The 27,874-nt window shown below is 40.5% G+C and overlaps 2 protein-coding genes across 9 annotated transcripts in view; one reads left to right on the forward strand and one right to left on the reverse strand.

Moving 5' to 3' along the window:
• Positions 1-1,349: 1,349 nt before the first annotated feature.
• Positions 1,350-27,440, reverse strand: kyat1 (kynurenine aminotransferase 1). Of its 8 annotated transcripts, none has more exons than XM_033048867.1 (14): positions 27,354-27,425; positions 24,288-24,429; positions 22,875-22,933; positions 21,894-22,035; positions 20,848-20,997; positions 19,707-19,793; positions 18,419-18,544; positions 13,032-13,152; positions 11,517-11,593; positions 10,459-10,548; positions 9,506-9,692; positions 9,000-9,076; positions 7,658-7,744; positions 1,350-3,901 (listed from the first exon to the last, which is right to left on the reverse strand). In XM_033048867.1, exons 2-14 carry the CDS (start codon positions 24,357-24,359, stop codon positions 3,833-3,835), a joined length of 1,344 nt encoding a protein of 447 aa, XP_032904758.1. In that variant the 5' UTR covers positions 24,360-24,429; positions 27,354-27,425; the 3' UTR covers positions 1,350-3,832. The 8 variants fall into 8 exon arrangements, with proteins under 8 accessions (XP_032904758.1, XP_032904757.1, XP_032904761.1 ...); XM_033048866.1 differs by having other exon boundaries at positions 3,582-3,901; positions 27,075-27,401; XM_033048870.1 differs by lacking the exon at positions 24,288-24,429 and having other exon boundaries at positions 3,582-3,901; positions 27,354-27,440.
• Positions 27,424-27,874, forward strand: part of lrrc8a (leucine rich repeat containing 8 VRAC subunit A) — a 29,957-nt gene continuing 29,506 nt past the window's right edge. Inside the window, exon 1 of the mRNA XM_033048865.1 lies at positions 27,424-27,593. The gene's annotated coding sequence lies outside the window, so the exon portion shown is untranslated. The remainder of the gene's footprint in view (positions 27,594-27,874) is intronic.

Consider the following 27,874-nt stretch of genomic DNA (forward strand, 5'->3'; position numbering starts at 1 on the left):
CATACAGCCAGAGCTACAATGGAATGGTTTAGATCAAAGCATATTCAAGTGTTAGAATAGCCCAGTCAAAGTCCAGACCTAAATCCAATTGAGAATCTCTGGCAAGACTTGAAAATTGCTGTTCACTGACGCTCTCCATCCAATCTGACTGAGCTTGAGCTATTTTGCAAAGAAGAATGGGCAAAAATTTCAGTCTCTAGATGTGCAAAGCTGGTAGAGACATACCCCAAAAGACTTGTAGCTGTAATTGCAGCGAAAGGTGGTTCTACAAAGTATTGACTCAGGGGGGCTGAATACTTTTGCACGCCACAATTTTCAGTTTTTTATTTGTAAAAAAATTTGAAAACCATGTATCATTGAGACTGCTATTCCATATACCTCAAATTTGTAAGGCAGTCTTTTATGTGATACTTTGACAAATTATTTTTTAAGATGTGTGAATAATATCCACTGCATTCTCTTCAGCAACTTTCTGCTACTTTAACAATAAAACATTCAGTTAATCATGATTTACTGGTATTTGATAGGTGAAGGAAATGGGCAGTTATTGTGTAAACAAGTCCTATAATGTCAGCCAACCAGTTTGTTGTCGCTTCTGAAGACTGAATAGCTATTGTACTCATTGCACACATACTTTTTACGGATTATGATTGTTGGGTTGTAATGTAAAGTAAATGGCATCAAAGATATAAGGAGAATGGAGTTGAGAGGGCAAAATAGATGGAATAGAATAGAATGCCTTTTATTGTCAATCAAACAGACAAATTTCATTCCTGCAGTCATGACATTACAAAAAAAACCCAAGACACACACTTAACACAATTTACACAAACATCCATCACAGTGAATCTCCAACACCTCCTCATATCAGCCATTAACGAATGGCAGACAAGGTCCGATGGGCCAAATGGCCTAATTCTGCTCCTGTGTCTTCTGCTTATGCAGCTTCATTAATAGTTTTACCTTTTGCAATTTTTTACAAATCCTCAGAAAAGATTTTTACATTTAGTGCTCAGTGGCTCAATAGCATAATGTAGCTAAATGATTCGGACTGATAAAGGTCCCACATCTCAAATTAGGTCTTTGTTGAATTACTTGATTTTATAACAGTGGGAAAGATCAGTTTCTTAGGGTAGGAAAAAGTGCATTGGACCTTGAATAATGGCGCCAAAACATGGCAGCACCTGCATGTGTACTATATGCAAAAAGAATTTCACTGTGCAGTTGCATATGTGATAAATATGAAAAAAGCACTATTGAACTATCAAACTATTTTCTTACTCTTGCTATTCAACAGTCCTTTTGAGAGTATCAGCAGATAAAGTCTCAGGTTGGGCATGGTTTGTCAAAAACGGAAGTTCTCAGCATGTTGCCATTAATTCATGTGTTAATAAAAATCAAAGCAAATTCATGTCAACCCTTCCATGACTCTGCTTCTGTATAGAATCAGCAGCAATACATGGGGCTTCTCTTTTTATTGAATTAAAAATACATCAAAAGATCTGGGGATGTTAAAATTAGACCTTGCATCTGGTAAGTATCTACAGACATCTTAATGCTTCAAATTACCATAGAAATCTTAAAATCTGTTATTTTAGTTATTTACCAATTTACAAAGATTTACAAATAATAGCCTTGAAATACAATTGATACAGTATTACATTACCATTTAAAGCTAACAAGAAACTGAAGAACATTTGTATGAGTTAATTTAAAAAAGTATTGACAATGGTAATAATTGTGAAGCATTTTAGGATTTCCTTAGGTTGGGCAAGCAATTAAACAGTGATACAAGGACCCGCAGATGCTAGAATTTTGAGCAAAATGCAAAGTTCTGGAGTAACTTAGCGGGTCAGTTAGCATCTGTGGAGGGAATGGATAGGCGACGCTTCAGGCAAGGACTCTTCCAAAGCAGTTGTATGAATTGACTGAATACAGATTAACAAAAAGTTTGGCATATTCCTCAGTCTATTATTAAAAACAAGCCTAGATCATTGATGGTTCAAAAGAGCAGCACCAGGCACACTAAACATGATGAGGCACTAGCCTAATGAAACTGCAATACTGGACTATTTGCCTGCTAAACGACAAAAGTGCCATACAATAGGCAGAGCTAAGGGATATCACAACAATGGATCAGATCAAACATTTGCAGTCCTATCATATCTAGTTATGAACTGCGAGTAGCATGAGTGCTTAAACAAAGGTGAAACATTTGCAACCATGTTCAGCCAGAATTAAAAAAAACGCATCTTTGCTTTCTTATGAGATACATCACAGAAGCAAGATTCCAGTCTAATTACTGAAATACTATATTATGAAAATCTCACTTCTAATGAATTCCTGAGTATGATTGTACCTAAGAAGTCCAGAACTTTTTTTGAATATGAAGTTGGCCATATAGATATATCCTTTCCAAGATGTAAACTGCAGCAACATGAAGGTGCATTTCAGATCATTGTGTTTCAGAAAGGCACAGGATGCTGGTCTCAAAAGCAGATTGATGAGAGAAAAGGGAAAATGGGAAACAGATGACTAGGAAGATGTGTTCTCTTTTCCTGCCTTTCTTTTAAACATTGCAGGTCATTCCATTGTCCTGATTTTATAGAATTTTATTTCATATCTGATGAGTGACATAACTGCTTGGACTTGTTATGAATGTCAAGTTATCTGTCATTTTTGAAGTTTAACAGCTTCGCTTTCATCAAGCAGAGGATGTAACTTTATGATTACTTTCCTGGCTTTTTATATTTTCTGAGTATGTTGCAGAAGGATATTGTTATTATATTTCATTTTCCAAGGATTTTTTTTTTTAAAGCTACATGACGTAACCTGCTTGTCGTGGTTACTTTTTAAATTGTTAATAATATTAATTACACTTCCAGAGTCTTTTTCCTGCAAGTATGGCAATTTTAAAAAATCTATTAGAACATAGGACAGTCCTTTCGACCCACAATGCCTGTGCTGAACATGGTGCCAACACCAACCTTATCATCCTGCACTTAATCAATATCCCCCCATTCCCTGCATATCCATGTGCCTATCCAGAAGCCTCTTAAATGCTACTGTCGTATCTGTCTGCCCCACAACCCCTGACAATGCGTTCTACACACTCACCACCCACTGTGTTAAAAAAACTATTTTTAAACTTGCCCCACTCATCTCCTTTAAACTTTGTTCTCACCTGAAACTATCATGTGATTTTTTTTTTAACCACTCTATCTACTTGTGTTTCCACTTTCAGGGAGTTACAGACTTGGACCCCAAGATATCTCTGTATATCAATGCTGTTAAGGATCATGCCATTTCCCCCTTACATTTGTCCTGACAAAGACAACACCTCACACTTGCTCGGATTAAACTCAATCTGCCATTTCTCTGCCCACTTCTGTAGCTGATCTATATCCCGTTGTATGCTTTGACAGGCTTCCTCACAATCCATGACCACAATCTGCAAACTTACTAGCCAACCTGTCTACATTTACGTCCAAGTCATGGAGGAACAGAGTCTACGGGCCATTTGGCCATATGTTTTTTTTGTTCATGACATCAGTATTTGATAATAAAGCTAGAAAGAGAAATTTTAAGTAGCATTTAGGGTCATTTTTTAATCTATTGATAATATCACTGTGGACCAGAGGCCTTTTCATTACAAACACAAGTATCACAGTAAGTGAAAGAGTAAGTAATACATTTACAGAAATGTATTATCTGAAGAAGGGTCCCGATCCCAAACATAACCTATCCAGGTTCTCCAGAGGTGTTGCCTGACCCGCTGAGTTAAACCTGCATCCGTAGTTCCTTGTTTCTAATAATCTACTTTATTGGATAATCACTGAATCTTCCTGGTCCTGCTCCACTCTTGTAGGATATCTTCAGCCTTGCTTAGCGTTGCATCCTCCTGAAGATTTCAAACATAGGAAAATAATTTAAGCAGCTTCTATGCAACCCATTTTCTTAAATGTATCTATTGCTTCTCTTAATAATATGATTTGCAATACATTCTGAATGTTCAGATTAAAGGCGTTTTCAACATATAATATGCATCCAATAGTGTACAGGGCCTTTCAGTTGAGGGCAATGGGTACCATGGAAGTATTGCTCAGGAAGGGAGAGGTGGCATTAGTGGGGAGAGAAGGCATGCAGAATCGCCCCTTTCCCACTCAATGCTCGTCTGTAGTGATGTTTGTTAGGGATGTACTTTGCAATTGACTGTAAACCTCATCTGCTCTTCTTTGTTATGTAATAATAATAATAAATTTTATTTATGGGCGCCTTTCAAGAGTCTCAAGGACACCTTACAAAAATGTAGCAAGTAGAGGAAAAACATGTAAGCGGAATGAAATAAATAGTAGAGACATGACTAGTACACAAATTAAAGACAGAATTCAATTTAAAACACAATATGAGGCAATTCAAGCACAGATGAAAAGGGAGGGGGACGTGGGGCTAAGGATAGGCAGAGGTGAAGAGATGGGTCTTGAGGCGGGACTGGAAGATGGTGAAGGACACGGAATTGCGGATCAGTTGGGGGAGGGAGTTCCAGAGCCTGGGAGCTGCCCTGGAGAAGGCTCTGTCCCCAAAACTGCGGAGGTTGGATTTGTGGATGAAGAGGAGACTGGCTGATGTGGATCTGAGGGACCGTGAGGGTTGGTAGAGGGAGAGGAGGTCAGTGAGATATGGGGGGGCCAGATGGTGGAGGGCTTTGTAGGTGAGGACCAGGATTTTGTAGGTGATCCGGTGGGAGATGGGAAGCCAGTGAAGTTGTTTGAGGACTGGAGTGATGTGATGCCAGGATTTGGTGTGGGTGATGAGTCGGGCGGCTGCGTTCTGGACCAGTTGGAGTCGGTTGATGTAGGTGGAGCTGATGCCAAGGAGAAGTGAGTTGCAGTAGTCCAGTCAGGAGGAGATGAAGGCATGGATGAGTCTTTCAGCAGCGGGAGGTGTGAGAGAGGGTCTGATTTTGGCGATGTTGCGGAGGTGAAAGAAGGAGGTTTTAATGACATGGCGGATGTGAGGCTCAAGGGAGAGGGTGGAATCAAAGATCACGCCAAGGTTGCGGGCCTGGGGTGATGGGGAGACAGTGGTGCCGTCGATGGTGAGAGGGGTTATTGATTTTGCTGAGTGTGGATTTGGAGCCTATGAGGAGGAATTCTGTTTTATCGCTGTTGAGTTTGAGGAAGTTATGTTGCATCCAGGTTTTTATAGCTGACAGGAGTTGATATGGGAGAGGGGGGGGTTGTGGGGGGATTTGGTGCCGAGGTAGATCTGGGTGTCATCGGCGTAACAGTGGAAGTCCAGGTTGAAGTGGCGGAGTATCTGACCAAGGGGGAGGATGTAGATGATGAAGAGGAGGGGGCCGAGTACGGAGTCTTGGGGAACGCCTTGAGTGACTGTGGCTGCAGCAGAGGTGTGGTTATGGAGAGAGATGAAGTGGGATCTGTTGGAAAGGTGGGAACAGAGCCAGCTGAGTGCAGAACCTTCAATGCCAAGGTCCCCAAGTCTGGTAAGCAGGATGTTATGGTTCACTGTATCGAAGGCTGCACTCAGGTCGAGGAGGATGAGGATGTTGAGGGAACCAGTGTCAGCAGAGGTGAGGAGGTCGTTGAGGACTTTGAGGAGAGCAGTTTCTGTTCTATGGAGAGGGCGAAAGCCAGATTGGAGGGGTTCGAATAGGTTATACGCAAGGAGGTGGGAATGAAGTTGTGACGCAACGATACGCTCCAGGGTTTTTGAAAGAAAGGGGAGGTTTGAGATTGGGCGGTAGTTAATGAGAGAGGAGGGATCAAGACCAGGTTTCTTTAAGATTGGTGTGACAGCAGTAGTTTTGAAAGTGGAGGGGACAATTCCTTGGGACAATGAGGAGTTGAAGAGATTAGTGAGGTAGGGGCAGAGAACGGGGAGGCAGGACTTCAGCAGGGGAGTGGGGAGAGGGTCGAGGGAGCAGGTAGTGGGTTTGGAAGAGCTGATGAGTTTGGAGATTTCAGTAGGGGTGACCAGGTCAAACTGGGAGAGGAAGCAGTGTGGAGGAGGGGTAAGGAGGTCAGTGGAGATGTTGAAAGGAGGGGCCTTGGTAGGTGGTGGAGTAGATGCTGGGGAGTCGGGTACAGGGGATAAAGATTGATAGATGGTGCTGATTTTATCAGCGAAAAAGTGGAGGAATGAGTTGCAGAGATCCGGAGTAGAGGTAGGGAGAGTGTTGGCTCGAGGCTTGAGGAGGTTGCCCACTGTGGAGAAGAGGGTTCTGTGGTTTAGGCAGGGGTCGGTGAATATGGAGGAGAGGTAGGCAGATTTTGCAGCAATGAGGGCATCTTTGTAGGCAGTGAGGTGGAGTTTGTAAGCTTCATGGTGGACTGTGAGAGATGATTTCTTTGTGAGTCGTTCAAGTCGGCGACCAGTCTGTTTCAGCTTACGAGGTGCAGGTGTGTACCAGGGTGAAGATGTGTTAAAAGTTACGGTTCTTGTTTTGAGGGGGGCCAGAATGTTAAGGGAGGTAGACAAGGTGGAGTTGAGATGGTTTGTGAGATCATCAGGTGAGATATGGGGTGAGTCCAGGGGGAGAGTGGTGGAGAGCAGGTCAGAGAGATGGTGGGGATCGATGGATTTTAGATTACGGAAGGTGATTTCTCGGAGGAAGCGGGGGCGAGGTGTCGGAGAAGGGATGGTGAACCGTATAAGCTTATGATCAGAGAGGGGCAAGAGGCATGGATGGAGGTCGAGTACCGGTTGATTTGTGGAGCAGACCAGGTCAAGGATGTGACCTTTGTCATGGGTGGGAAAGGTGACGTGCTGAGTGAGAGAGAAGTTGTCAAGTAAAAAGGCGAATTCAGATGCGAGCTTGCAGGTGGGGGAGCCCATATGAATATTTAAGTCACCAATTAGCAGCAGACGTGGGGAGAGGGATGAGGCAAGTGTGAGGAGTTCAGTGAAGTCAGATAGGAAGGAGGGGTTTGGTTTAGGTGGCCGGTAAATGAGGATGACTGTCATGGAGGAAAGGGCTTTGAAGGCGAAGAATTCAAATGATGCTACTGGGGGGAGGGTGAGTTCAGTGATCCGAAAGTTCTGGTTGAAAATAACAGCGAGGCCACCTCCATGGCGGGGGGGGGCGGGGTTTGGAGATGTAATTAAATCCAGGTGGGGATACAGGTAGCAATATGCACCGTCCTATAAAATGTTTCAACATCCAACGCTAGGTTTTCTGTTTACCTTCATATCTGACATGCAGTAGCTACAATACACTACCAGCACTGCACTGAATTTCATGCTTGTCTTTGCATAAGAACTGGAACACACGACTTTCTAATTAAAATACATCCAAACTGGATCTAGTATGACCTGTTCTATAATCTTAGTCAGGGCCACTACAGTTGTGGTGTTCTCAGTAAAGTTTGTTTCTATGCAGGGAAATACATCCAATAGTATTTAACTGGTGGAATATAATGCTTAGAATTTGCATAATTTTGAGTGAAGTCAGTAGAAAAATATTGAAATTGACAACAGATTTCAGATTCTTCACAAAACTGAAAATGATGGACTATCCATTACATATTACAGCATTAAAGGTGCAGCATCCAATCTATGCAGTCTTCTGTTTCCTATAGCAATAAACAAATATATCAATATCCTCAGCAACTTCATAATTACTACTACAACTCACCTTAACAAAACAAAATCGTATGAAATTCTGAAAGCCTTTTTTGCTATCAGTTGAGTAGAAAGCAGACACTGGAATCGTGGCCAAACCCTATGGAAAAACAATGGCAGAAAATAAAATCAGCGGCGGTGCAGCACAGATTCACTGGACTGGTACCAGAGAAGGTTGGTTTGCCTTACAAGAACTGATGATGTGGTTAGTCCTGAATTCTACAGAGTTTAGAAGATTATGAGATAACAGCTGTTATCAGGCAACTGAATGGTCCACTTATCAGCTAGAGTGTGGTCTTAAACTCCCATCTATCTCATTGAAGACATTCAAACTTTAATCAGACTTTAATATTATATCTTGCACTAAATGTTGTACCCTTTATCTGTGCATTGTGGATGGCTTGATTGTGTTCATGTAGAGTTTTTTTTTTTGACTGGACAGCATGCAAACAAAAGTTTTTCATTTTACTCAGTACACTTGACAATAATAAACTAAACTAAATTTAAAATTATAAAAAATCTCATAGGGCTTAGCAAGCTGAATGAAGGTAGGATGTTCCCTCTGGCTGAGGAGTCTAGAAGCAGGGGTCACTGTCCCAGTACCAATGCAAGTCCTTTGGTGCTAAAATGAGAAATCTTTCTTCACTCAGAAGACTGAGAACCCTTGGAATTCTCCATCCTTGGGGCCCATGGAGGCTCAGTCATTGATTGTATTCACGCTGTAGGCTGAAAGACCTCTGGTATCAAGGGGTGAAGCAGGGAAGTGGTGCTGTAGAAGATCAGCCATGATGCTGATGGATGGCAGAGCAAGTTCTAAATGGCCTACTCTTACCATTTCAATTTTTAATTTGTCAAATATGTATATTAAAACTAACTTTATGTAACAGATGTATCTGAAGGATAGCCTTGTAGAACCTAATGAAAGACCAATAAAACATAGTCGTTAGAAAGTAAAGTATTGGCGTTGACCATATGATCACTCGAATCAATCATTCTAGATCATCATAGTCAATGTGACCTTCAGGCCAAAACCGTTACACATGTGTTAGTATCACAGTTTCTAGAGAGCAATTTTACAGATGTAGGATGGATTTACACAAAATTATGATTTACCCTTATTTACTGCATACAAGTAACTGAGACGGAGTACAGGAGAGATAGGTGAATGAATGAATGATATGAAGCAAAAGAATCAGCCATGCATATCTATTGAAAATCTCAAGAAGATTTTGCATGTCCTCATAGTGGACATAATGTCTAACAGAAAGCTGCTCAGAAGAAAACATCTACATATATTCACATTCAGGAATAATTACAAATTTGAGTCAGCTACACTCCATTTTACAGCTCCCTACCTTATTGATTGTGAGCCACTTCACAAACCTATGATCATATGGCTGCTCGGTCTTGGTGCATTCTGGCAGGTCAACATCTGATGGGGAAAATGCAAAAAAGTCAGACATTTCAGAAGATATAATCTGTCCAATTCCATCTCATCCTATTTATGCACGTGCAAAACTCACAAAACACATCAGTGGTGGCCAAACGTTCCTTGCTTGAGAAAGCAAAGAGAGAAACTACAAAACTCTGTTCCCAACATCATCTACGTTTATGACCATAATTAAGGTGCAGCTAGTCACCACTCTCATGCTCAAAGAATGGATGATTAAGGGAGAATAATACTTTAAAATAACAAAGCAGTTAGAACCAAAATTAAATTAAAATTGATATCTTGTTTCTATAGGAGTGTATTTCATGTGTGTTTCATAGAACAACATCTACCCAGCTATTACAGTTACCATTTAAAGCAAATTAGATCAACCTATTTAACAGCTTATGAAAGGTCCAAAGGATTACTCACTGACTTCTGAGATGTCGGCCATCAAGAAGTAGCCACCCTCAGGGATAATTGGCTTCAACCCCACAGAGGCAAGACAGGCAGCAAGGCGATCACGCTTCAATTGCAACTCCTTACGCAAACTGATGAAATAACTTTCTGGTGCTCCCAGAAGTTCAAATTCTTTCTCAAATCCCTCCGCTACTGCTTGCTATCAGGACAAAATGTAATTTGATTTTAGAAGTGCACTCCCATTCAATGCAGTTTTACTTAACATTTTAAAATCAATAGCTATTATTATATTGTGTCATACAACTGTCTTTACAACAAAACTAAAGATTGATCTTGGGAAGGTATGGAGGAAGCCAACTCTTATCTCCTTTAGAATTAACCAGTGATACATTTGGAATGCCGACTCTTGAAACTGCAACTCCAAGGCAAGAAGTATTATTAACTGCTCTACTAATGTGACCCGCTGATGAAAACAGAAGGGTAGATCTGACCCAAGCATCTGATTTTGCTCTTACTTACCTGTATACAGTTCTTCAAATTAATGTATACAGTTCTTCAAAATAATCCCTGAATGATTGTTATCCACCAGTGTTTTGTGCTTTGTAATTCTACCTGATTATAGACTCCAGTTAATCACATTTATAGATATTTAATCATTAGGTCTTTGCAACTTGTATCTAATTGCAAAACAAAGTGTTAATGGGCTCTTTTAGCATTAGAACAAAAATACATCAGGTTGGGTAGTGTGGGTGGCGAGAGGCGATGAGTGAAAACAAAAGATGAGAGGAGTGAAATAAAAGATGGTTGGTGTTGGTTTGGGCAATGAGAAGTTAGAAATGTCATGTTTGGACAATAGTCGATGATCATCTGTCCTGAAGAAAGTTCTCAACCCAAAATATCGCCTATCCAATCCCTCCACAGATCCACTTACAAATGTGAAAAACAATGCTTTCAGTATTTCTCACCTGTGGTCCAGTAGTACAATGGTATATCGAGTTCTGATGGACTGTCCGTAAGTGTTTGATAATGTCTTTATGTCCAATAGCCCATCCAATCTACAATTAATTGTGTACAGAGTGATGTAAAATCTGTAACAGGACATCTGTCAGTATTTTAGAACTTCAAATGTAAATAGTTCATAACATATTTTGTATTGAATTCCTACTCAAATTAATTCATTTTATTCCACAGGCATAAATAACATGCTTCATCGCAAACTAAACTTTAAAGTTTCTAAATTAGCAAACTTGTGAAATGATTTTTAATCCAGTGTTAAGAACAGCTTCTTCCTCACTGCCATCAGACTCCTGAACCAATCACATCTTTCTCATCCCCTTCCTGCCATACACTCTCACTCTTAATTTTATTCTCATTCTGTTATTCAGTTATGCATAGTATAAATTTCATGTGAACAAGGAATCCCATTGCAACCTGGTGTATATGACAATAATCTGAGATTGAGTTGTGAATAGCCACCCATAAGTAAACTTCACTAATTAGCTCCAAGGAGAGTTAATGGACTGTCCCACTTGGACGACCTAATCTACGAGTTTAGAAGACCCTAGACGAGTTGAAAAAAATGTCAAGGTAGTGTTGACTCGCCAAAGTAAAAGATCTCCTACGACCCCCCTCGACCTCAGTCTTCAACACCCAAGACCAACTACGACTAGCTACGAGTGGAAAATGATCACATGATAAAATTATGTCATGTCTGCATTTTTTTTCTCGACACCCATCACGATCTACTACGACCTACCTACAAGTAAAAAGTATCAATTTTTTCCATGCCAACCTTTTTTTACTCATGGACATTTTTTATCAGGCGAGAAAAAACGCCGCAACCTACTTAAGGCCACGAGTACGCGGAGACCACTCATGAGCATGAGGAAGAGTTACGAAGACCTACGACCTCATGGCGACCATGCTGCGAGTACGAGTCAAGGGCAAACTCGCCAATTAGGTCGTGAAAGTGGGACAGGGGCTTAAGTATGCTATTCAATTTTAAACTTTTCTCTAACCTCACCTTCCATCCTGTAGCACTGAATGTTTTTCCTGCACTTCCAACAGTGACTGTTCGCTCCCACATCCCTGGCATGCTGGCTAGGATTGCAAATATAAGCAGCTAATTAGAGGTATAGCAGTGTCGAAAGAACAAAGGGTGAATATTGCATGTCTCCACGTCAATACGGTACCTTAGTACATTAGCAGATTTGTATATTTGCATAAGTGTACTAGCAGAACCCAATTTACATCTGTGCAATCAGATTTTACAAAGAGTGCATGTTATTAGTAGGCCCTGCATTATAGGGGAATCTCAAGAAATATTACTTCGCTAAAATGTGGCAAATCAAGTTGTACTCGCCCACAGATAATTGGATCAGACTTCATATAATTCATTGGTTCAAATCAAAGACAGCAATTCATTTGCCTTTACAGAGCACGTTTAACTTAATACTACTCCAGGGAAGCAGGTGTAACCAGTCCCAGAACAGGAGAGAGTGGATGTGATAACAGAGAGATTAAAAGAGAAAGATTTATGGGTTTTGAAAAAGGCAGTGAAGAAATTCCAGAACATGAATCGGGAGCTGAGGATTCTGTTTTTGGTGGGTAGGATGAGGACAAAGAAAGATGGATACTGCAGAAAATCCCAGTGTCAGGAAGAGGTGATGCATTGCTGTACAAGGCTGCAGATGTAGGGAAAGGTAAAGATCCATTTTGAAACTAATGCTGTGGTGGCTAAGGCTCCAATGCAGAATAGCCAAGAGTATTGAAGTTGGGAGGTCATGTTGCAATTGTAGAAGATGTTGGTGAGACCGCATCTAAAATATTGTGTTTAGTTCTGGGCACCATGTTATAGGAAAGATATTGTCAAGCTTGAGAGGGTTCAGAAAAGATTTACGAGGATGTTGCCAGGACTAGAGGTATAGGGAAAGGTTGAGTAGGCTTGGTCTCTATTCCATGGAATGCAGGAGGATGAGGGGTGATCTAATAGAGGTGTACAGAATCATGAGAGGAATAGATCGGGTAGATGCACAGAGTCTCTTGCCCAGAGTAGGGGTATCGAGGACCAGATGACACAGATGATAGGGAAAAGATTTAATAGGAATCCGAGGGGTAACGTTTTCACACAAAGGGTGGTGGGTGTATGCAACTAGCTGCCAGGGGAGGTAGTAAAGGCTGGGACTATCCCATCGTTTAAGAAACAGACAGGTACATGGATAGGACAGGACAGGTTTGGAGGGATATGGACCAAGCGCAGGCAAGTGGGACTAGTGTAGCTGGGACATTGTTGGCTGGTGTGGGCAAGTTCGACCGAAGGGCCTGTTTAAGAGGCGTTTACACGGAAATGCAAGCATAGGAGATTAGCTTAACTTGGAATCATGTTCAGCATAGACTTTGTGGGCTGTGGGGCTGTCCATTGTGATGTACTGTTCTATGTTCTATAATAGAAACCAGTTCAATTATAAGTAAACCCAATTTAAGCATTACTTATTTTATGAAGCTATTAATACCTGCAGTTACACACGTGCTTTCTTACCAATTCGCTTGTGTTCATTTGCATCATACACGAGCCATTCATACACCTCATCACTAATACACAAGGCATTGTGTTTTACACAGAGCTCTGCGATCACCTGCAATTCTTCACATTTCAAGACCTAAATTTGGGTAAAATAAAGAACTGTTGAGTAATACGTTTGAAGCAAATGGAAACCAACCTAAACTTCCTTTCTTTGTGCTCTGTCCCACTGGGTTAATCATTCTTTCATCTTTCTTGTGGCTCCTCTTTTCAGTCAGGTCACGGAACTGACCCACTTCCTTTTACTCATTAGAGTGGAATGTCAGTCACAAAGCAGAACATGTTGTTTTCACATCTTTTCTCATTCTGAACGAGCCTGATCACACAGATTACAATTGTTTGGACCCCAGCAACAATGTTTTATCAAATACAATCTCCAACCTTCATTTTCATGGAGAAAAGAATGTTTCTTACCATTGTATTTCATGGCTAAAAGGCCTGGGTAATAATAGAACATGTCACCGAATTAAAATATAGTCTGTATTTGCAGAATACCTCAGCATGTCTTAGGAACATCCCCAAGAGCTTTACCGAGGATGAATGATAAAATACCACGTGATGTAATTAAATGCAGCAGTTGTTTTCCCCACAACAAGGTATCTCAAACAGCAAGGAGATGTTTTGATCAGTTTCACTGGGCGAGTCAGATGAATCTTGTGTTCTCTAGCAAATTCTGGGCTTAATATCTTAATCCTTAATATCTTGAACCACTGAAACAGGCAGAAAGGAATTGCTTGACTTGCAAGCTGCCACCCAGGAACCACCCCGTTTGTCTCAGATTGATGAAGACCAAGTAAATTTGGTACTTGTTTGTATTTTTGTTATTATTGTGAAAAAAACAATTTAATGCCACATTTCTATTCAACAAACACTACTATCAGCATTGTGGTCAAACATTTTAGACGTGTTTTAAAGACAAATGTGATATGAACATACCCTTTGCTTAATATTTTCAAGCATTTGGCAGTAGGAATTAGTGCCGCTCATAAGTTCAAGAGCGTGGACTGGACCTGAAAATGGCGCCAAAATTGGCGCCTCTTGTATGCGGTCTCAGTGGACTATTTCCGTACACTTTGCTAATCAGGGATTGTGCTTAGGTATGGCAATACTTCACTGAGCTGTTTGCAAAAAAAGAATTTCACTGTGCGTTTATATACGTGACAACAAACCACCATTGATCATTGAACCAGAGACAAAATTCTTCCTCGCAGTTGAGCTAAATAACTGTTCAAATGAATTGTGACAAAAATCCCAATATTTCTTAGGGTTGATTTTGGAATGGTGTATGTTGGGTAGGGTGAGGTGTGGATGATGATGGCAGGGAGAACATTTTAAGGGGGTGCAAGGGAGGTAAGTGCAGATGAAGTAGAAAAAGGGGCTGAAGTAACGGCAAGCTTGATGGTACATAGTTCCCTGTAAACGTTAATTGAAGGGTGGCATGGTGGTACAGCGGTAAAATTGCTGCCATACAGCGCTTGCAGTGCTGGAGACCCGAGTTAGATCCTGACTACTGGGCGCTGTCTGTACGGAGCTTGTACGTTCTCGCCCGTGTGTGTAAGATAGTGTCAATGTGCAGGGATTGCTGGTTGGTGCAGACCCGGTGGGCCGAAGAGCCTCTTTCCACGCTTTATCTCTAAACTAAAGTGAAGTATATAGGTGGTGAGGAGTTGGGTATCATGTTACAGTTGTACAAAACATTGGTTAGGTTGCACTTGGAATATTACGATATGATACGGTAGAACTTCATTTATCCCAGGAGGGGAAAAAACACAAAATTCCATGAAACATAAAATTAAAGTGACGAGTGGAAAGGTTTTGGGGATGTGCAAAGATTGAGAAGGTGGGGAGGAGAGTCAGTCTCAGTCTACTTCATGACAGAAGGGGGGAGGAGTTCTAATGTTTGATAGCCACAGGGAAGAAGGATCTCCTGTGGCGTTCTGTCCTGCACCTTGGTGGAACCAGTCTGTTGTTGAAGGTACTCTTCAGGTTGACTAGTGTGTCATGGAGGGGGTGAGCTGTATTGTCCAGGATGCTCCGCAGTTCGAGGAGCATCCTCCCCCCCAAGACCACCTCCCATGAATCCAACTCTGCCCCCAGGACGGATCCAGGCTTCCTGATGAGTTTGTTGATCCTATTGGCGTCCGCAGCCTTCGCCTTTTGCCTCAGCACACGGCAGTGAAGAAGCTGGCACTGACTACCACTGATTGGTAGAACATCTGCAGCATCTCACTGCTGACGTTGAAGGAGCGGAGAGCAGAAGGAGAATTCTGGTCGCCACACAAGAAGGATGTGATCAAGCTAGAGAATGTGTAGAAAAGATTCAAAAGAATGTTGCCTGGTTTGAATTATTAAGAAAGATTTTACAGGCTAGGTCTGTTTTCCCTCAAGCAAAGGAGACTAAGTGGTATGATAGAAATATATTAAATATGAGGGGCATAGATAGAAGAGATACCCAGTGTTTACTTTTCATGGTAGGGGTGCCTAAAACTAGAGGATATAGGTTCATGGTGTGAGGGAGGAGGTTTAAAGGAGATCAGGGGGTACATTTTTTAATTGGAAGCTGGAATCTTGAATGAGCTGCCACAGGGGATGGTGGAGGCAGGAACATTAACAACTTTTAAAAGACACTTGGGCAGGCACTTCAATTCACAGAGCATCGAGGGACATGGTATTAATGCAGGTAAATGGGATTAGTATATACAGTATATACTGCATTAGTGCAAAAAACAATAAGAAGCTGGTCAAACTGGTTAAACGAGCTGGCTCAGTGCTGGAGGGGAGAGTAGACTCTGGGATGGAGGTGCTTGAGAGGAGTATGAGGCACAAGGTGCAGGTCATCCTGAAAAACCCCGGGCATCCCCTCCATGTAATTCTGGAGTCAAAAGAGCACTCGGAACAACAACCTGCTCCTCTCCCTGCCCTGTAGAACGGAGCGGTTCAGGAGATCCTTCACCCCTGCAGCCATTAGATTTTATAATTCGGACCGCTAGGCTGTAGGGGGATGCATTTTGCAATTTTTAATTTTTAACTGTTAACTGTCTTTTTAAGTATTTATTGCTCTCAGGTAGTGTCCACATTGTATTCTATGTATTTTCTGTCTGCGTTCGTTTTGAATCTGTGGGTTTGTTGGTTGGGAGCTTCTGGACATCTGAATTTCCCTGAGGGGATCAATAAAGTATTTATTATTATTATTATTATTATAAGCATAGGCATGGTGGGCAGAAGGACACACTGCTCAGTTGGAGAACTCGAGTAGTAGTGCTGTACAGCATTTATTGGCCCATGAAGCAATCTTTGCCATCCTTTACCTGCCAAGTTAAAATTGGAAGATACTTAAATATTGAGATGAATTTTTTGTCATTTGGGGAATGGGTTTGTTGCCACCATTTAAACCAAAAGTGGCTTGGAAGTTTTTGGGGTGTTAATGTTCCCAGTCAAGTAAAAAATCAAAATGGAAGAGGCACGTTGATAAATATTGTGTTTCTACTTGCTTGATTCTCAAAATGATTGGAGCAATAATCATTGAAAACAGTGCGTAGGTCACAGCATTCCACTTCAATATAGAGATACAGGCCATGTATCAAAGGTCTTGGAATTAATCATCAAACTTCTTCCACAGAGTAGTGGGTATATGGGACTATCTCCATGAGGAAGTAGTTGATGGAGGTACAATAACAACATCTAAAAGACAATTGGACAGGTACATGGATAAGAACGGTTTAGAGGGACATGGGCCAAATGCTATTAGTTTACGGGATTAGTTTAGATGGGCATCTTGGTCAGCATGGACAAATTGGGAAAACAGGTTTGTTTTTGCGATGTATGATTATGACTCTACATCACTTACATATGGCCATCTACCTCTTTCTTCATTTCAGGTGGCCTAGTTACACTGACACATACAAGTAACCCAGAATTTGTTAGAAAGTTAAGAGTACTTTTAAGGAAAAGCAAGGCACTGCTTTAAGACTGCTTATTTACTATGTTGCCAGGTTTTGGATCATTTGTGACCCAATTTGTTCATACCAACTGCAATGCCTATATATACACCATTCCCATTTGCCTGCATTGGGCCCTTATTCCACTATGCCTTTGTTATTTAACTACTCGCAAATGATGGTAAGAATATCAAATGCCTTCAAAGCTGTCCTTCTTGAATCAAAATCACACAGGCATAACAAGGTAAGCAATGATCACAACATTGACCTCAGGGGAAATCACGCTGTCTAATTCACTTTAGTCAGGAACATTTGATGGCAATTTTCATTATAATACTCCTCCACCTGCAGATGGTGCTGTGTTCTAAAATTTCAGCTAACTGCATTCACAAAATAATTATTTACAATGATTGCTTGCAGACTAGAGATTGTTTTGAAGTATCAGCCATTTTCAAGCAGTCTAGAAGGCAAAATAGGATAAAATAAAACCTCACTTCAGAAATGCTCATTAAATTTCCAGACAATATCCATTAGGTCTCCTTTACATTCACCCAAAACCCAGCCCTGCTCCATCTAAATGCAATGTTCCACCTACATTTTGTCAAATTATTAGTCCAAACCAAACCAGAATTACCAGAACCAGTAGTGTTACTAGCACAATAACAGCAGATGTCATGTGGGGAAAAACTTTTGTTTATCAAAGCTAAAAGAAAATTATACATTGTCTACCAAGTGATGCTTATTGTAAACATATTAGTAATTATAATTTTGTTAGCACTCCTGACAGCAGAGCAGAAAATTATCTTGATCCACGGATGTTAAGTTTTCATGAGAATCTTTTTCCAGTGCTTAAAATGCAAAGTAGAAGTGGACATGGCTCAGTAGAAAACTAACCTCATAAAACGTCATAGAAGCAGTTTGTTTCATTCAGTAAGCGGAATGCATAGGAGAAGCTTGTATCTCTCTTTTAGATTTCATTGAGCTTCATCACGATGTGAAACTAGTTTTGCTCCACAGACAATTGGTCTTTTCTGAAGACCAGCAGTCCTCTCCCATCATTAGAACAGCGTTGTTAATATAATTCAATATTCTGGTCACCACAACTACCTTCTGCAAATGGATCACTCCAAACAGCACCCATGTAAATTCTGCCACATCAGTTGTCAGGAAGCTAAACCTTCATTCTTCCCCAATTGTCATAATTTCCTCCTATCTTGATTCAGTTACACCTGCACCCTCAACCCCCCCTCCCACCCCCAACACCCCACAATTCCTCCAACCCTGCTTGACCTCACATTATTTCCTCCTTGCGTGTAGTTGCACAGAAGAAGGATTTATAGTAAACATTAACTAAATATTTTAAGTCTAGTATTTAGAAGTGGATTATCAATAATTACACAGTCTTACCTTGCCAAGAGGGTTGTTTGGAGTGTTGATGACAATTGCTTTAGTACGTTTGTTGAATTTATTTGCTAATTCAACAGGATCCAATACCCAGTCGGCACTAGTCATTAACCTTCCAAATACTGGTTTCTGAAAGAACAATAGGTAACCTCCAAAATGTGTTTGGATAACGGGAATGCTTTGCTTCGCTTATTGAGTTACACAGATATTAGTTCATTCCTGCAGCTACTTCTGCTGCTGTTCAGGAAATATTTACAGAAGTTACAGAAGAAGGCAAGTGAGTATTCAATAATGTAAAGTAACATTCGTGTTCAAGAGTAGAACTTGATATGATATCTATGACCAGGCCAGTCCTTCATACATTAAATTAATCAAACATGTGATTTTAATCTATATGAAGGATATGGTTATGTTGGAAAGGGCATAAAAGGGATTCAGCAGGGTGTTACCTGAGCTTGCAGTCTTGAGTTATAGGATTATTTTTTTTCTGTGGGGTGTAGGGGCCCGAGGGGTGACCTTATGAGGGTGTACAAGATCATGAAAGGCAAGGGTGTACAAGATCATACAGTGATTGCTCAGCCTATTTCCCCTGGATAGAGGATTCTAAATCTAGAGGGTGTAAGCTTAAGGCAATAATGGAGAAATTTAAGAGGGGCCTCAGGGCAACTGTTTCACTCAGAAGGTAGTCCGTATCTAGAATGAGCAGCTAGAGGAAACTACAGATGCAGATACAATAATGACTTTTAAAGGACATTTGGACAGATATATAGATAGGAAGGGTTTAGAGCACTGTAGGCCACATGCAGGAAAATGGGACTAGCCCAGTAAACCATCTTGATTAGCATGGACAAGGTGGGTCAAAGGGCTTGTTTTCATGTTATACAGCTCTATGACCTGAAGACAATCTCAAAGTACGAAAGCAATGTAAATACTTATTCTGCACAGAGCTGTTGAATTTGTGCCCGGATAATATATTTTGGTCTTAAATTTTAAACATTGCAGGACTTTAAACATAATTTTGCAAATAAGCTTGGTTGGTGATAAGGGTTTAAAAAAAGAGTTAAGTCTGTCATAGTGCACATTTTAATGTATCAGAAAAGTGTGACAGGATCTTTTGTCATGTTCTCACTAACTCTAGAATCAGCTCACATTTCCAATCCTGGTATACGATGATAAAATATCTTTACATAGAAGATATTTTCTTTAAAATTTAAATATTCTAATTTTAAACCCTACAATGCAAACCCAGTAATAAAACAAATGTCATTTTGATTTGGCCCCAGAGACTCACCGGACGCAGTGAAATAAACACTGGCTGCCCACCTGCCATTCGAACCATGGGCTCGTAACAATCAAAGTAAGGCTCAATGATAATCACCTATAATGAAACAAAAAAAAGATTTCAATCATAAATAGGAACCCTGGCTAAATGCTTCAATTTGCATTAACGCTAAGCAGCTAATTGCAAGATCAGTTTATAAAGAAACAGGTAGGCAATAAATCTGATACTTCTTGACTATTTGCTTGAGCGATGCTCCACACTAAATGAGCTACTTAAGGAGCTGCGGAAGAATACCTGGGATTTTCGCTTGTTACTTGTTTGTTGCAGTGTTGTGTGGGAATGTTTTTAGCTCTTTGCATTGCTCATTCTGAAGTACCTTTATATATTAACAAATATTATGTAAGGTAGGTTGAAAATACCTTGTCAAAATCTAGCACACTGGTCAATTTTAACAAGCTATCAATTGTACATATGTTTTTTTAGTTGAAACTGTCAAGTCCTGAGAAGCTAAAGGCTTCCAATCATAAACCAAACAGCTTAAAATTCCACATATAAATGTTATCAACTGTTGTTTGAGCTCAAAAATGAAGTCCTCTACGGGACCCACACAGGAAACATGATTCTTCCAGAAAAATCATCAAGATTGAAGAAGTATAGAACCTACTAATGGATTTTAAAACTGTAGGCTTCATTCATTGCTATCTGCATCATTTTTACTGTTAATTCTGATATGAGCTGGGCTTGTTCACAAAATGTGCGTTCAACAGGAGTATTTATTGAATTGGTAGAATACAAGCGACAAGGTCCACACAGGATCAAGCTCCAAAGGGCCCCTCAATGAAGGCTCCCCACGATGTTTGAAAAAGTTTTTAAAAAGTACAATGTTTTTTTAGTTAAAAAAAGAAAATTACTGTGCATACTGATTACAAGGTATACAGTTTTTACATAAGTTCTAATACACCTTTATAACAACAGCCTTGAAACCTACAAATATATAATGAACTAAATTGACTCAGTTACAATCTCATTGGATTAAAAAAAAATTGTTAAAAGCTTGGAGTGATTTAAAAATAGTTTAATATTGAAAACTTACATTTCTAACAATTATCACGTCTTAACTTTTCTGAGAGCATCAACAGTATTCACCTACTTCATCCCCATCATCAACCATGGCCTGAAAGAAACAGAATAGGGCCTCGTATGCCCCAATTGTCACGAGCACCTCATTGAATGGATCAATGTCTTGGCTCATTAATTTCCCAAAAAACTTTGCCAGGATTTTCACCAGCGGAGGGTGACCCTGAAAAGCACAGAGAAACAAACAAAAGAGAATAAGTTACACGGTGTGATAATTTAATTGAATATATGAATGAAAAGATCTAGCATTAATCTAGATAATCGTTGCTTCACAAAAAAAAATATGATTTTTTTAAAATTGGGGCTATAATTTGTGACCAAGAGCCTTAATTGTTAATTTGTTCAGGTCACAAGCAACTCTGATAAAGGAAAAATATTTGTTACTTATCACTAGTTTTTAATTTCATAATTTCTGAAATAACTCCAGAGGAAACTGCAACTCAACATTTGAGGACTTTATCAGGCACACAATGTCTGCCTGGAAAGACAATGGATCAAGAGGGTTTTGCAATTCTAGTTTCATAGATGTTTAGTTTAATTTAAATTCAGATATGACTAAGTTCACATCTGCCTGCTCTTAAATTTCTATCAAATGGGTTACTATCGTCAACACCACAATCTCTAACTCCAAGCATTTTTTCCAGCCTATTCACAAAACGATCGCCCACTGTGCATTTCACTGTTATATACAACCCCAAGCATAAATGAGGTACTGGAAAATAGAAGGCATGATGGTCAACTGTGACAGATTAGGATCTAAACCAAACTGCAAATCCATGTTCTGTTTTGCTATGCCGTACACACACTTTCTGGGGAAAGGATAATAATCAGAAGCAGAAACACAGCAGACTCCCCAGACATCCACAGTTCAGAACTGGGCATTGCATTGCTCAACCCCGAGCAGGAAAATGGTTGTATCACTGAAACATAAATAACACCTTGTAGAATCATTCCTTTTTACAATATATGGCCATTTCAAAATGTGGTACAAAGCAGCACTTCAAAATAACTGTCCAATGCACGAAATATTTACTGGAGTATTGCTCCACAAATACTCACAAAAGCCCTGGTATACTGGTTCAGACCACCATTGATGGCCTTTGTGTAAGCTTCTTTTACAAAATTTGGAGGCGAGAAGTCAGGAAATCCCTGTCCCAGGTTGACAGCAGAATAGTCAGCAGCGAGCTGAGTAAATTCCACCCTAAAAATGTTGGAAACAAATGCACATCAGATATCGTTTTTAGTAATTTTCGTACCTTACTCCAGGCGTTGTGCAAAAACACCTGCTTCATGAGGGGGAGAGCAGGTCACTCACATTAGGCATCTCTGACAATTGATCAATTGTTGGATGAACTACAGAAAATTATGAGTCAATTTACCATTGATTACTAATGGGTTTAAGAATGGTCTTGGTAAACACAACTTGTTCCTTAAATTGGACAACAGGATTAACTGCACTTGTACCTGGTCGAAAGGCTCAAATACTGAGACACGAGGGAGTTGGGCAGGCGAGGACTTTATTCCTTGGGGCGTAGGAGGGTGAGGGGTGATCTTATCAAATTGTATAAAATCACGAGGGGATTAGATAGAGTGAAAGCAGAGTCTTTTTCTAAAGGTAGGGGAATTAAGAACTAGAGAACATAGGTTTAAGATGAAAGGGAAAGTTTAATAGGAACCCGAGGGGTAGCTTGTTCCATTCTGAGTGGGTATATCAAACAAGCTGTGAGAGGAAGTACTTGAGGAAGGTACGATAATGACATTTAAAAGACATTTGGACAGGAAAGAGGGATATGGGTCAAATAGAACTAGCTTAGATGGGCATCTTGGTCAGCACATATGTTGGGCTGAATTGTCTGTTTCTGTGCTATATAATTCTATGACTTTGTCTCACTTTGAGAGGAATCTTGCCATTGTCAGAGCAAATATTGAAGTGTGTTTTCACATGATATTCTATTCACTGAAATCTAGCAGCAGACAAGGTTTGTTAACATTCCTATATGTAGTCAATAAATCATCCCCATAAACTACAAATCAACTTACCAAACATTCTTGTCCAATCCTTCAATTCTGCGAGAAGATTTGTGGTGGGACATCTTTATCTGAAAAAAAGGCAACCGTATTTTATTTGCAGTAATCAAATAGATTGAAATCAAATAATTATGAATAGGTACGTGCCATTTAAAGGTTGTACCTTGTGCACATTCATAACGCTTTAGTGAAAAACTAAAGACATCTGATAAAGCAAGCAACATTCCACAAACAAGCAGAATAATAGTTGATACTGAGAAAGGTGAGCAAAATACATCAATAAATATGCAAAGTGAGCATGCCAGTGGAAAATGAACTAGTAGTAAATAGTCAAGCGATGTATTTGACAGAAATAAGGCAGCCAGTACAGTAAGGCTGCAAGTTAGATAAGCTCACCAAAGGTGCCTATGGATACAGGTTAATAAATGACTAAAACAGTAACCGAGAGATCGACTAATATGGGAGGATGGATTTACGAAATGCAGCTGAATTAATATCTTACAAAAGGTCATCACACTACCTTTTTCTTGAACTCTGACCTCACTAGTCTTGGAAGTGGGTGCTTTCTTAACTGCTTTCTCAATCTACACAAACTTTCAGTGATTAGTGCACATACACCCCCAGCTGCTTCAACTCCTGCAATTGTTTTAGAATTGAATCCTCCAGATTAAATTGTCTCTCTGCATTCGTCCGAAAATGAACACTTCATATCAGTTAAATTTCCGCTGTTGCCTGATACATTCCATCTGCTGTTTACATCCTCTTGAAGTCTGTTGATATCAACCCCATAGCTCACCACAATACAAGAAGAAAATCAAGCGCCAAGAATTTTTAATTGTCGTATGTACTGAAACGGAACAATGACATTCTTAGCAAACGGACAAAGTATTTTAGGGATACCAGGAAGATATCGTGACAGAAACCGTGGAGAAGAATGTCAATGCAGAATATCTAAGCTGAAGTTGAGACATAAAGAACATAAACTAGAGAAAAAATGGGCAAATAATTTGTCAGGTAATGTCAACAGAACAATTTTTTCTGATGCACCTTATATGTTATTTTCTTCAAAGGAACAGCTAGTTGTTGCAATTCTGTGAAACTTGCATGAATTGTCATGCACATATTTGTTTTAAAATCCCTGTTGGTAGCCCTTGGCTTGGAGACATTTAACCATAACTACCTAACCATTAATCTTTACCATCATGAAAGGGAGGAAGTTTGAGAGAGATTTCCCAACATTCCTCTTTAAGCTAACACTGAAAACAAATTTATCAGTAATTATTTTCAGGTTGGAGCAAGTTCTAAACAAAAATATCTGCCAGGTTCCTTAACATTAGTCACTACATTTATAGAAACGTCTTCCTTCCTTTACAGCCAGTTGATTCATCTCGCACAAAGAGTTATTACACAAAGCGCATTATTCACCTTTTGACTATTCAAAATGTTGTTGATCAAAGTGTTATTTCTGATGACCAAGTGCGCTGGGGCTCTCAGCATATCTGCTATCTTCTGGGTAAATAGGAACCAGAAAGATACCCTTACAATCTTTGCATCGTCTGAACATCATCTGCCAAAATTGAAAGTACAATATGCTAAATAGTTGTGATAATTACAGAAAATGAAAAAAAAGCAGTAGTTGTAGACAGGACAAAAGAGACCAGGGTGTTACAAAATGAGCGATCCCTTCAAAATTCTGAAAAGAGGGGGGAATATGTGCCTGATGGTGGAATATTGTTGGATCGGGCAGAAGGTTGAGTACAGAAGCTGGTGGGATGAATGACAGGACCAGGAGAGCCGTTCTACTCCATTCATTGTTCCAAAGCCTGTTTAGCAGGATGTTTGGAAGCGCCACACTGGGCAGGATCTATGCGTTAAAAGCACCTTTGATAAGTGCAAGATGAAGACACATTAGACTAGACATTCTGGAGTCCCAAGCAAATAACAATACGCTTTGGTAGGATCGCAATCTGAAACGTCATCTGTCCGTTTCCCTCCACAGAAACTGCCTGACTTGCTGAGTTCCTCCAGTACTTTGGGGGGGTTTTATTTAATAAATGCAAAATGTTTAATGTATTCATGTTTTGCAGTGTGGCTTTAGTATAACAAGAAAAATAAATTGCTTTACATCTCATTTTAGTCAGCAGAGCCTGAACAAATTTCCATACACTTATTCTGAATATATTAGAATATATATAAAACAGCTTAACACCAGTCGAAAATTACTTTCAGCTGTGAACGCTTCACATCTATATCCTTATATAGATTGGTAGATGATGGGGTAGGTGTAAGGTTATATATTAGGTTCTAGGACAATAATAACATGTTGTTCTTCTATCCATTACATAAATTTGGGAATTTACGGTATTGTTTTCATAGATCAAAAACCATAATCTTGAAATCTTAGTGAGTTTATCCCATAGAAGGTGCATTAACAATTCAAAAGTGCCCTACATTGAATTCCCATTCGTCATCTTAAAATTAGGATGGACAGCAAAAGAGACACTAACAGCAACTTGACAGCAACAAGAAAATTGACTGGAATGTCAAGTAACTGGCTATAAAAGTGGGTAATAACAGCAGTGTCCTGCTGCACTTTTCAACCCAAGATGGCTTGCCAATATTGAAAGTTAAGAAGTATATGTGAGTAATGCCCATCATGACAGATTATCCCAAGATGTTTGATATTCACCATTTATTAATTAATACATCAGAAAATGAACACCGCCTTCATGAAATTTAAGTTTTTTTCCCAGGAAAAATGGCTTTCATATCAAGTAGCTTCCACTGACAAAAAAAAAAAACTAGCTGTTTTCTATTTGTCCTCTCCATCACACGTTTCACTTGTTTAAATATGTATTATATGACCAACTTTTGCCTTGGATCAGATTATCTTTTGCTAAATGCATTATCCCTGGCATCATCAATATGGTTTAACATTCAATCTTTTCTTTTCCAGCCTTTTCCTTTCTATCCTTTATGGACTTCAGTATACGTTTAAATTTGATCACACCTCCATCTTGGTATAGAACATAGGACTGGAACAGGCTCTTTGGCCCACGATGCCAAGACCAAATCTTACCGGCCTGCATATGACCAATGTACTTCCATTCCTTGTGCATCCATATGCCTATCTAAAAATCTCTTCAATTTCATATTTGCCTAAATAGCGTCAGTGGGAGCACATTCCAAGCATTCTCCACCTTCTGTAATATATTTGACCCGCACATCTCCTTTAAACTTCTCTCTCACCTTAAAGCTACACCCTCTAGTATTTGCTTTTTTCCATTTTGAGGTAAAAATTGACTTTCTATCCTGTCTATGCCTCTCATAATTTTATATATTTCTATCAGGTCTCCCCGAAGCTTCTGGCATTCCAGAGAAAGCAGTTCAAGTTTATCCAACCTTCATTCTGATAAACATCCTCTGCACACTTTCCAAAGCCTTCACATTCTTCTTGCAATGGCACGACCATAACTGCAAGCAATACTCCAAATGCAGACTAACCAAAGTCCAATAAAGCTGCACATTGACTGACTAACTTCCTGACTGTTATTGTCCATGCCTCAATCGATGAAGTCAAGCATACCATATGTCTTCTTAACTTACTACAGTCACATTTAACTGATTGTTCATTTTATTCTCAATGTCGTATCAATTTCCTTTTCTACAATTCCCCTCTGCTAGTAAAGGTGAAAAGTAATGCACAACAGGAGTACTGCACTTCCCAGTCCGTCAGACAGGTGCATGGACTTTAGTCTCAAATCAACAAAGCATAAACGTCCTTCAGGCTGTCATAACATTGGAGTTCGTTTTGAGACATAAACTTTGTTCTTTTGTCCATAATTATCGGTTAATTTGCTGAGTCACTTGTTTACTTCTGGATGTCCAGCAGCATATAAATCTGGGAACCAAAAATTCAGGGGGGTGGGGGTGGGGAGAGAGAGAGGATTTAAATAGATTGCATGACATAATGACAAATACTATTCCTCTGTCCTCTCCTGCTACAAAAGGTGATCACTCCAGACCTCCACAATTGTGTATCTAAAAATGAGTACAATAATTTGAAAGAGAATTAAATTGACCCATAAACACACATAATCCAGTGAACCAGGCGAGGGTGTCGAGAAACTTTTGACCAAGTGCATCATTCATCCCCTCCCAGCTTGTCGGATACTAGTATCATGGGTGTTTTACAACGAACCAAACACTTACAGGGCTCCGTTTCCCCGGCACCCGACCTGGTGTTGGTGTTGGTGCCGGTATTCAGGGAACTGCCGTGTTGCTGAGACTGACTGACTAGTGGTGCCGGGACCAGTGGTGTTGGGGTTCGGGTTTGGCACTCGGGGGACCACCGCAGTGTAACACCCCCAGCTGAGGGCGCCTCTACGGGGCTGGCCGGACCAGCCGAGTAGTTCACACTGTCAGCCCCTCGCTTCTGCCCACATTAAGAGACCTACCGCGACTCCCTTATCGCGCCCGGCCGCCGCTTACAGTTTATTCTGTGTTTTACAGGTCGCCCTGTTTCTTTGCGGACGGGGATGCGGCGACGCCTCTTCCGGCGGGAGCTCGCCACACTTCCGGCGGGGTGGGGGATGTTTTTGTGCGGGGGACGCGGCGCCCCCTCAGAGCAGCCGGAGTGACGGGATGGAGCCCGGGACAGGCAGAGCCGGAGACCCGCAGCCCCGGGTCGTGGCAGCCAGCAGGAGCCCGAGCCAGGCAGCGGCGAGAACGGTGAGCCGGTCCCTTTCTCCGAGGCAGCACGCCGGGGGTGGGAATGGCTGGGACACTGGGGAGTGGATATGACTCTAGTATCTTTGGATATGACTGGGGAGTGAGAATGGGAATGGCTGGGACACTAGAGAGGGAATAGCTGGCTGGGACACTAGAGAGGGAATAGCTGGCTGGGACAGTAGAGAGGGAATAGCTGGCTGGGACAGTAGAGAGAGGGAATAGCTGGCTGGGACACTGGGTAGAGGGAATGGCTGGGGAGTGCAGATGGGAATGGCTGGGGA

This window comes from Amblyraja radiata, chromosome 32 (assembly GCF_010909765.2).
Source record: "Amblyraja radiata isolate CabotCenter1 chromosome 32, sAmbRad1.1.pri, whole genome shotgun sequence".
In the NCBI taxonomy this organism is placed as follows: Eukaryota; Metazoa; Chordata; class Chondrichthyes; order Rajiformes; family Rajidae; genus Amblyraja; species Amblyraja radiata.

Excerpts from the sequence above, each read along its gene's own strand:
- kyat1 (XM_033048867.1), bottom strand. The coding sequence starts at position 24,359 with ATGCTGAGAGCCCCAGCGCACTTGGTCATCAGAAATAACACTTTGATC. Across the intron at positions 22,934-24,287 it reads ACATTTTGAATAGTCAAAAG|ATAAAGATGTCCCACCACAA; the intron begins GTGAATAATGCG and ends CCTTTTTTTCAG. Across the intron at positions 19,794-20,847 it reads TGGTTGATGATGGGGATGAA|GTGATTATCATTGAGCCTTA; the intron begins GTAGGTGAATAC and ends GTTTCATTATAG.